Here is an 11455-nt window from a genome sequence, read left to right as displayed (position 1 = left end):
AAAAAATGCATTGTTCTTTAATAAATAGAAAATTGTATTTGCTGGGAAACTGTTGTGGTATAAGAGGAATAAAACACTTAGGGACAGGCTGTTGTAGGAAAATAATCAATTTCACGGATGAAAGTCTATGATTAGTATCTTATTTATTTTTTATCTTTATTTTGTTTGTATTGTCAATATTTTGTGCTTTTTTTCCTAGTTGTAATTTACTTTAATTATATAAAAATCTGTATATATGCGCTGAACATCACGATGTACTGTTTGTTTTTTTTAAGCGAAGTAAAAACACTGAGAAATAGAGAGTTAAATAAAAAAACTCAGGAGCGATTTATTTCATCTTGATTGATGGCGGATTACATAAAAAACCCTAAAAAGGTAGCAAATAAGAAAAAAAAAAAAAAAAAAAAAAAAAGAAATATAAAGAACCTGCCTAAAATGGAATGATTTACACTTCACAGACATCAATGTTAAGCTAAAGAGCTAACAATAAAATAATATCGTCCAGGATCAAAAATACTTATTTAAAACAAACAAAACAAAACAACGTTGACCTCACATGACCCCCAACCCCGCCCCACTCATCCCACCCCCGGCACCCGGACATGATTTTTCTCTTTCTCCTCTATCATACACGTTTCCTGGCGTGTGGCAGACGTTAATATCGCTGGGCAGATTCTAGGTGTGTAAACCTGCTTCCTTCATTTCTCTCCTTTCCCTGTCATCATCATCATCATCCTCATCATCATCCTCATCATCCTCTCTCTGGCTCTCCTCTCCTAAGTACTGTGGCCTGTTGGACAATATGAACATAATACATTCAGTTACACACTGCACCTTTCTGCTTACCTTTGCTTTTTTTTTTTTTCTTTTCTTTTCTTTTAAATCAAGAGCTACACAGAAGCAAACCTTCAGAGTTTCAGCTACGCTGCAGAGGGAGCGAGGGAAAAGCGCAACGAGACAGAGAGGGATTTAGAGAAGGAAAGATTTCCAAACTCGGCTCAGATTAGACTTTGGGCTCTTCAGCTTCGTTCACGTCATCAGACCTGCCGACCCCGAAGAGGGATAACGAGTCCCAGGGGAAGAAAGAAAGAGGAAAAAAAAAAAAAAAAAAACCCTACAGAACATTTTCAGTTTTACAAATCGCATGCTGAACATTCCTCGTTGACAGAAATCGTAAAATATTTCCACACGGCCGACGTCTTTCATCTATTTCATCAGTTCAGATGATTTGAACCGGCGCAGGAGATCAATCATTACCATCAAAACGACTTTTAAACTCTTTAAACTTTTGACGCTTTGTTGTAAGCATATTCATTTTTTTTTTAGCTGATCAAAATTTTCAGCTTTCTTCCTATTTCACCTGAAACTCTACGGCGCAATACGGGGAGGAGCCCAAAAATTCCCAGAACTCACAGCATTCCTCTTTGAATCCCTTTCAGAGCGCTCTCCTTGTGATGCGATACACTCATCCCAGCGCTTCTCCCATTCCGGGAAACATTTCCTGTAGTCATCATGTGTCATCATGCCTGCGTTTTTGTCTGGATTTCTTCCACAATGACGAATCTTTTCCCCCCTTTCAGTCTCATTTTTTAATTTCGGGAACGAAAAGAATTCTCACAGAGCGAGATCTGGCGAATACGGTGGATGTGAAGCGACAACCACATCGTTTCTTTCGAATTCCGGGAATTTTTGGTTCCCCCTCGTACATAATAGTCACACACACACACACACACACACACACACACACACACACCTAATGTTCGCAGAAGCCCTGTTCGGATTGGATTAGTTTATCAGGGGACGGTCTGTACGAGGTCAGAGATGAAACTCTCGCATCCGTACACCAATAAAATGTCCACAGGAGGACAGTTTCTAGCTTTCTTACGAACCCGGGTGCTTGTGTCACATGATCACGCTTCTTTAATCATCCTGCGTTATCTTTCTCTGTGGCTGAAAAGCTGATCAACTCTTTCGTCTTCTCTCGCATTGATTATTGCAATGCGCTCCTCTCGAAGTCTACAATAAATAAGCTGCAGTATGTGCAAAATTCTGCTGAAAAACCCTGACTAGCTCCAGGACACGTGATCACATCACATCACTCCTGCTTTCGCGTCCTCGCGCCGGCTCCCTGTCAGCTTCCGTGTAGATTTTAAACTCCTCGTTCTTACACACAAGGCTTTGCACGGTTTGGCTCCTCGGTATTTGGCGGAGCTTTTAACCCATTACACCCCAAACCGTGATCTCCGCTCCTCCAGTTCTGGTCTCTTAACCGTTCCTCAGACTCGTTTGTGTACTACAGGTGACGGGACATTTTCTTCTTCTGCTCCAAAACTGTAGAACTCGCTACCATCTGATCTCAGAGAAGCCCAGGCTTTTAGTGCAGTTAAATCTTCTCTTAAAACTTAATTCTTTCTATCATTATTAACAACTGAATCGTATCTTATTAACCGTTTCTTGATACATGTCTATATACTCTTATGTAAAGCGCCTTGAGAGGTCTTTTTAAAGGCGCTATATAAAATAAAGTTCATCATTATTATCCTGCTTTTCTTAATAATTTTGTTTTCTTTCTTCTCCTGAAAATGCTAATTCAGTCGCTCAGACCGAGTAAACAGCCGAGTGCCTCTTCTAAAGCATCCACTTTACATTTGGTGATTCAGGAAGGGTTTAATATCTGAGACGTCGCTGATACACGCGCTACGAGACTCAATACGACAAATAGCGGCAGTCTGAGACGTAAAATGCGTAAAAGGTTGGCAGGTCTGTGTCAGGAGCGTTCCGGAAAATTCATTAGGAACCAAATGTTTGGATTCAGCTAATTAGCACACATCTTATAAACCTGCGTTTGATCCGTCGCTTGCTGACGTGAGAGTTGAAGGTTTGCTGCTGAACCCTTCAGTACTTTATTACGGTCCAATTCACGCTCACACACGCGCGCGCTCACGCTCTCACACACACGCGCTCACGCTCTCACACACACACACACACGCGCTCACGCTCTCACACACACACACACACACGCGCTCACGCTCTCACACACACACACGCTCTCACACACACACACGCTCTCACACACACACACGCTCTCACACACACACACGCTCTCACACACACACACGCTCTCTCACGCACACGCTCTCTCACGCACACGCACGCTCTCTCACGCACACGCACGCTCTCTCACGCTCTCACACACGCGCGCACGCTCACGCTCTCACACACGCGCTCTCACACACGCGCGCACGCTCACGCTCTCACACACACGCGCTCACGCTCTCACACACACACACACACACGCGCTCACGCTCTCACACACACACACACACACACGCGCTCACGCTCTCACACACACACACGCTCTCACACACACACACGCTCTCTCACGCACACGCACGCTCTCTCACGCTCTCACACACGCGCGCACGCTCACGCTCTCACACACGCGCTCTCACACACGCGCGCGCTCTCACACCACAGTTCTACTGATGGTTCTTCTAATTAAAGTGATGGGATCTAAGACATGGAGCCTGGTACTGGTGGTGAGATTGAGACGCGTGACGCTGAAGTGCATAGAACAGGTTCTTACCTAAAACTTAGAACCTCCTTCCTCCAGATCCGCCTCCGTAACCGCCACCGGAACCACCGCCATATCCGCCTACAGAAGGAAATCAATCAATACATCGTGAAAATACTCAATTTTACTCTACAATCACACAAGCAGGTAACAAATTCGTTTCTAGTTTGTCTCTCGTGGACGTGTAGCGACAGCTGGCAGTTGTGGGCGTGGCCTCTGTGTGTGCAGGGTGGAGGGGGCGGGGTTTACGGTTCTGATGTGATACGGTATTAACAGTATTAACGCTATACGGCTTCTAAAAGGAACACAAATTAAATAACGCAGCAGTCAGTGTTAAAAAGTTTAGAATGAATAAATAACCGGAATCCTCACCGCCGTACGGACCGCCGCCGCCGCCGCTCCTGCCGCCACCGCCGTAGTTTCCTCCCTTCATCGGGCCGTAATTCGACGACGACTGATTGTTGTAGTTGCCAAAGTCGTTGTAGTCGCCGCCGCCGCCACCGCCTCCGAAGTTTCCTGCGAGAGTTTTAAACAACATTTTAAAACGTTCCTTGTTATAAAGGAAACGCCGATGATGTTCGTGATCGTCTTAAAGCGAATTTACTGATCTCAGATTGACATTTTAAAGATAAAGCGACGTTTTCAGCACGTTATCTGAAATTGGCTTTACTACGATCGACCTTAATTTGGGGAAAAAATTTATTAATATTAATAAAATAATAAAATTGTGCGAAACAATTGAAGTTTCGAGAACAAGTTTTAAGATTTTATTCGTATTTAAAACTAAACCGACCTCCTCCGTAGTTTCCTCCGCCTCCTCCGCCGTTGTAGTTGTCGTATCCGCCGCCTCCGTATCCACCTCCGCCGCCGCCCTGGTTGCCATAGCCACCGCCACCACCTCCTCCGTAACCACGGTTACCGCCATAACCAGGACCGCCTCCACCATATCCACCTGGTACAACGATTAAAAACGTCCTGCTTTATTATACAAACAAATCCATCATGTATTACACGCGAGCGCTCGTCGTTACGGTTTAAAGTTTTCATACCGTTTCCTCCGTATCCGTTTCCGTATCCGTCTCCGCCTCCGTATCCGCCACGTCCTCCTCCTCCGCCACCGTATCCACCTGCAGACAGAACGGTGTTTAAAACCTCACGATGATTTACATACTCGTGATTTTCTGTGATGTAAAACTCTCACCTCCGTATCCTCCACCTCCTCGACCGCCGAAGTTTCCTCCACCGCCTCCGCGGCCGCCTACGACACAGCGAGACGCGCGGGATTGGGTTATTCGTTAAACAAACCGTTTTTCATTTTTTTCTTTCTTAATTTAACATCTCTCTCTCTCTCTCTCTCTCACCTCTGTTGTTCATGGACACTCTGTTCATCTCTTCTCTGGAAAGCGCTTTCCTCACTTCACAGTTGTGACCGTTCACCGTGTGATACTTCTGAACTGGAAGAGGAAATAAATAAATAAATAAATAAATATCGTTAGCTACCTCATCACTACCTAAGTAACATAAACTGAATCACTATTTTCGGTACACAGCCCATAACGTTCTTCCCCTTCACACATTTTAGTCGTTTGTGCTCCGAAAGCGAGACACACTCACTGACTATCCTGTCCACGGCGTCGTGGTCGTCGAACGTGACGAAGGCGAAGCCCCTCCTCTTGTCGCTGTTCTTCTCCGTCATGATGTTCACTTCCTCGATTTTGCCGAATTGGCTGAAGTAGTCGCGCAGGTGCTCCTCGTCCGTGTCCTCCTTGATTCCCCCAACGAAGATCTTCTTCACCGTGGAGTGAGCGCCCGGCCTGCACGAGTCCTTAAAACAAACAAACAAATAAATAAATAATTCTTTAATTGCACTTTGTGTACATAAAAAGCAGCTCTACGTGATTTAGAAGGAAATTAAAGACGAGAGTTAAAGAGATACAAAAAAAAAAAAGAAATGAATCAAGTAGTAATTAAATATAAATTATTTAAACGTTATTAGAAAAAAAAAAGAAAAAAAAAAAAAAAGTAAAATATTAATAATCCTAAAAATGACGTTGAAAGAATTGTTTGTTTGTTTGTATTACAGTTTATTGCCAGCTTCAACAGCTACTTCATGGCAAATACAGATATTAATCAAAACATGCAAATAAACTTCAGCTTAGAAAAAAGAAAATCTAACATTTCTGTGCAACATGTCGACTATATACAAAATTCTTTTACAATTTTCATCACAAAAAGTTTTCCTGTTTCTTACTAAATAAATATTTGAAAGTTTGTCCTAATAAAAGATGTTTTCTCACGATATTAAAAATAACACAGATGTTGAATAAGAATAGATTAAATACAGACAAATGGATTTAAAAAAAAAAAAAAAAAAAAGTATAAAATGTGTTTAGCTGCTTTATTTTTTTTAAATTGAGCTCAATGTGAAAATCTAAACACATTAGGAGAAGTGAAGCTTCATCTCTCTAGAAGTATTACAGACGTTACGGGTTTAATAGAATATTATAATCCTTTAAAGCTTCATCAGCAGTTGATTTGTGCCGGGCTGCGTTCCCTCACCACAGACTACTCATTACTGTTACTATTATTATTATTATTATTATTATGAATATTCGCAGTAATTAAAGGGCTTACCTCTCGCGAGACGGCTCTTTTGGGCTCGACGGCTCTCCCGTCCACTTTGTGAGGCCGAGCGTCCATCGCTGCGTCGACTTCGTTCACCGAGCTGTAGGTCACGAAGCCGAACCCCCTGGACCTCTTAGTGTTTGGATCCCTCATCACCTAATAATAATTATTATTATTTATTAATATTATTATGTCTAACAAAGCATTCTCACTTACGAAAGTGTGTGTTAATACAGTATCATTCCACAGTGATGTTGAATCCTGGACTCTGATTGGTCAGAAGGTGTTGATTAATTGTCTATAACAGCAGCTCTGACAGTAGCACAGGTTTATATTAATGCACTCGTTCCGATACGTTTATCGTTTCTATAGCAACAGCTCATTCACAGGGACGTGTACAACGGACGCTCCGCTGATGATAAACAGATTAAATAAACGTGTGTATTCGTTGATACGTAAGGAGACGTTTATGTAATGTTTATGGAAGGAGTCTCCAGTGTCAGCGCTTTGTAACAGTCAGAGGTAAAGCTGTAACTAAGTTTTCCGACATCTTCGTAAACTCCTCTGTCCTGCTTCGTTGCGGTTTCTCGGTAAAATGACGAGTGAGAGACAAACGAGAGAGAAGGAGAGAGAGAGAGAGAGAGAGAGAGAGAGAAAGAAGGAGAGAGTGAGAAAGAAGGAGAGAGAACGCAAGTAAGAACAGGAACTACCTTGTCTCGTTGACACTGATTGTAACTACAAATGGATAAAAAGTACAATGTGTCGTTCTTTAATAAAGAATAATTATATTCTGTGATTGCTGGTAAACTGCTGTGGTGTAAGAGGAATAAAGCACTCGAGGACGTGCTGTTACACCACAAACACACCACCCCGTCTCTGATTATTTTCCCGTAAGCGCGTGTCCTGAAGTGTCTGCAGGATGAATAAAAGCCCGGGGCATCGTTCACACTCACCACGCAGTCTGTCAGGGTTCCCCATTGTTCGAAATGCGCCCGAAGGCTCTCATCTGTCGTCTCGAAGCTCAGACCCCCGATGAAGAGCTTTCGCATCTGCTCGGGCTCGCGAGGCGTCTTCCAAGAAAAGAAAAGAAAAGAAAAGGGGGAGGGAAAAAAGACAAAAGGGATTAGAATCTGTATTTAACATGCATGAAAGTTAAAAAAAAATGCACACAATGCAGGAAAATCTATACAACAAGACCTTCAGGTATCATCCTCAATACATTACTTTCCCAAGTGATAGACATTTATATCGAAAATGAATGGAATAAAAAAACCGGAAGTGGGTTTCTATTCAAACTGAATGGATACAGGATGTGATCTTCCATCCCAGGCCTACACGCCCACGCCTCTGAGTGGGAAAAAACGACCAATTCTAACTGTATCCATTCATTAAATCGAAAATAAACCTTAATCCTAATCAAAGACAGCGTTTAAATATGAAATAATCCCTCTCTTGTATCTGCACGGAGGAAATTCAGCCCCAGTGTTAGGGTATATTTATCGTCAATCACGCATAACGGCACAAAAGATGACGGCTCAATCCTAATTAACTCCACTCGCCCTACATTAGTGCACTACATAGGGCGCGATCGAAACTCGCTCTGTGCCCTAAATAGTGCACTACGTCATCAACACGCATCCATTTGGGATTCAACCCAAGACAAAGGTCTCTATCGTGCACGCCTGCTAGCTTGCACACGTTTTAAGCGAATCGTACTACAATTAATCACAATAATGTATTTTTTTTAAAAATATAATTCTGTAAAAATGCAACTGTATCAAATTTAGACAGCTAGTTAGCAAATAAAATCAATAATATCTCGTAAGCTAACAAGCTAATCTATACTGCAGACTTCTTCTGCAAATAGTAAACGTAAGCAATTACAAAAAATATATATATAACCAAATACAAAAGCGTGCCAGCACCAAAAACAAAGCATTATAATAAAATAATAAATGTTTTTAAGGTTACCTCTTTAGACATGGCGGCGGCTCGGTGCTGCTCAGAAACACAAGCCTTCACCGAAAGCGCCTCGCGAAGAAGATGAAATACGTCATGACGCACGGTCAAGCGTGCGATTGTGATTGGTGCGATCTCAAAACGTGCGTCATGACGTAAACGACGCTGCTCGGTGGTGATTGGTTGGTTTCGTGTTCACGCACACAAATGGCGTACGAAAAACGGATTTTGAATAAAAATATTTACATATACAGTATGTGTGAAATATTACAAATGTAAAATACTGCACTTATGATAAAAATAAGTTTGTACAAACACACAATGTGTGCCTTTATGTGATTTTTTAAAAATAAATAAATAAAAATGATCTAAAACTGTTCCCGATGGCTCTGTTCCTTTGTTTGCTTTTTGTACGCCATTTTGTGAATCACAGCCCAAAACACACCTTTTAACAAATAAGTGCATCTGTTTATTTAATATCAGCACATTTTATCTTCCTCCTACAGAAACCCAAACAGATACAGTGTTAAAGGTTTGAAATCGTACAACATTAGACACCAGGGAGTGCCTTAATGTGCTAATAATCACGAATAACAGCAAAGCTGTGGTTCGGTCGCAGGAACGGGCCGAAGACGATCGATCGCCATTTCATGATAACACACAACTTCATGTCCTCTTGCTTTAATACAACAGGCTTTATACAACATTTAACCAAAATGACAAACATTGTTTCAGTTATCTGATGTTTAACGTCGGCCATTTCTTCCTCCGCCAAAAGTAGTTCCAGTGGTTCAAGCAGCTTGTTGTATTGCTGCAATTTCTTCGAACTTTAGTTCCTACCTCTAATTACTTCCCATTTACTATTTGAAAATGGAAGAAAAACTCACAATCATGGTTTCATCTTATCCTGTCGTATACAACCTCTCATTAACTGTGAAAAGAGACATTATGAAGGAAAATAAAGCTTGGAAGGAAGTAGCAGAGATCTTTGGTTCTTCTGGTGAGTGTACGTAGCTGAGAATGATGCTAGTGTGAAGCCGAGCATGTAACATAAATCAAATTTACTCCAAATGGCAATAAGACCAGACATGTCTGAATGATTTTTATTACTCTGCTAATAGGTGGTGGAGGAGTTATGATTTCAGGGTGTCCATCTATCAGTGTGTCCATCTGAGATTCCCACTAATGCGATATCTGAAGAACGAGTGGTTGAATGTTAGTCAGTGGCCTGAAGTCTGTTGGTGCCTTTTTCTCTTTCAGTCAATCAGACTCATGCAAGACTTTAGCCAAATGGTCTCTTCAGGGTGAATTACATTTACGGCATTTTGGCAGACACCCTTATCCAGAGTGACTTACAATTATCTCATTTTTATACAACTGAGCAGTTGAGGGATAAGGGCCTTGCTCAAGGGCCCAGCAGAGGCAGCTTGGTGCTACTGGGATTTGAACTATCAACCTTCCAATCAGAAGGCCAATGTCTTCACCACTGAGCTACCACTTCCCCATACCTTCAGCTATACCTTCAGCTATACCTTCAGCCCATAACTAAACCAGAAGACCCAAATGTAAGCCAGACTTGTTTTCTATTTGGAGAGAATGTAAATGTATTTAAACTAACACTTTCCTTGTTTTTTTCTCTTGACAGTCTCTTAGATTGTTGTTCAATAAGAAGTGCAGAGCTGATGATATATCATATACATGTTTATATGAACTGAACTGCTGATCTGCTGTAACAGTCGATGATGAGAAGCTCCTTGCTGTAACACTCAGACTGCAGCTTGCTCTCATGCTGTGTTAGAGATTTTGTTGTGACACATTTCTCAAAGCAGTGAAGCATGAAATCTGCTTCATGTAGCTCGAAGTGTACGTGTTTGCATAGAGTTTATTTCATCCCTAAGAAGAAGATGCCTTTATTTGTCACATATACATTACAGCAGGGTGAAATTCTTTTCTTGCATATCCCAGCTTGTTAGGAAGTTGGGGTCAGAGTGCAGGTCAGCCGTGATACGGCTCCCCTGGAGCAGAGAGGGTTAAGAGCCTTGCTCGAGGGCCCAACAGCGGCAGCTCGGCAGTGCTGGGGCTTGAACCCCTGACCTTCTGATAACCCAGACTCTTAGCCACTGAGCCACCACTGCACAAGGGTGTGTAGCTGCGTTATATACATAATCACACACAGAACTGAACATGCGGAGCCGCTGAACACTCCATGACCAACATCTCAGATACCGCTAAAGGCTTTACTTGCTACTGAAGAAGAAAAAGATGATGATGATGATGATGATGAGCTCTTCCTCCTCCTCCGTGCAACACCACAGAGTAATATTTCAACACTGTGTCTTTATACTGCAGAGTTAGAGGAGCGTGAAGTTGCCCAGAATGTGACAGAAAAACAGAGGACCTGATAAAAACCGTCACGTCACCTCTCGCTCTGTTTAGAACAGAATAAATAATCCAGTCACTGGTTTGTTATATGGAGATTATGCAGTAAACTACAGACTTCTGCTGTGTGACAGATTACTGATATCCTCAAATTCCTTCTGATTTTTCTCCTTTGGGCATTTGATATATAAACCTGTACATTTTGTTTATTTTATTGTTTACAAAAAGGATTTATAAATAATTTTTCTAACCAAAATCCAAAATCAGTTCCCTTTCTGTTGTTCGCTCTCGTTTTCTTCTCTTCTCTCTCTCTCTCTGCTCCTCTATTTTTCTCCTATCACACCTTTTTTTTATTCTTCTTTCCTCATCTCCTGCTCCATTTTTACCTCACCTCTTTTTTCTTTTTGTGCCATTTTTCTCTCCATCCTTTATTTACACTCTCCTTTTCTTCTCTTCTCTTTGCCTCCTGGTTTCCCCCCTTTCTGTCTTTTTTCTTCTCTTCCTTTAATCTTTCTTTCCCTCTATTTTTACTTTCTTCTCCTTTTATTACACACTCCCTCTTTCTATTTCTCTCTGTCCATCTCTCTCTCTCTCTCTCTCTCTCTCTCCCCTGCAGTACTGCAGTATCAGTAATTCACTCCCTCTGTGCACTTGCTGATAGATTTGTAGCTGCTGTCGTGCTATTGGTCGTTACCTGACAGCTATGATTTAATGCACGATCCTGATTGGCTGAGATTAGACAGGGGGGATTTACTGCTGGCTCCTGATTGGTCGATGTCTCGGTTAGAGGTGAATTACAGCCGCAGAGCTGATGGGAGGCAGAAGCAGAGCCAGATTACAGCCATAAAACTGTGTCTGTGTGTGTGTGTGTGTGTGTGTGTGTGTTTTAAAACCACAAAGGAAAACATACAGAAAGAG

The 11455-nt window shown here is 42.0% G+C and overlaps 1 protein-coding gene across 1 annotated transcript; it reads right to left on the bottom strand.

Annotated features, from left to right (window-relative positions):
* Positions 1-303: 303 nt before the first annotated feature.
* On the bottom strand, positions 304-8309 carry hnrnpa1a (heterogeneous nuclear ribonucleoprotein A1a). The gene is made up of 11 exons (XM_034314334.2): positions 8171-8309; positions 7153-7269; positions 6209-6355; positions 5189-5399; positions 4936-5028; positions 4776-4832; positions 4624-4701; positions 4368-4526; positions 3947-4090; positions 3587-3655; positions 304-790 (listed from the first exon to the last, which is right to left on the bottom strand). The coding sequence occupies exons 1-10, from the start codon at positions 8180-8182 to the stop codon at positions 3594-3596; spliced, it is 1080 nt and encodes a 359-aa protein (XP_034170225.1). The 5' UTR covers positions 8183-8309; the 3' UTR covers positions 304-790; positions 3587-3593.
* Between the last annotated feature and the right edge of the window lie 3146 nt (positions 8310-11455).

This window comes from Pangasianodon hypophthalmus, chromosome 20, assembly GCF_027358585.1.
Source record: "Pangasianodon hypophthalmus isolate fPanHyp1 chromosome 20, fPanHyp1.pri, whole genome shotgun sequence".
Taxonomy (NCBI): domain Eukaryota; kingdom Metazoa; phylum Chordata; class Actinopteri; order Siluriformes; family Pangasiidae; genus Pangasianodon; species Pangasianodon hypophthalmus.
Note: the sequence above shows the minus strand (reverse complement) of the source record. Positions and strands in the feature narration are given on the sequence as shown.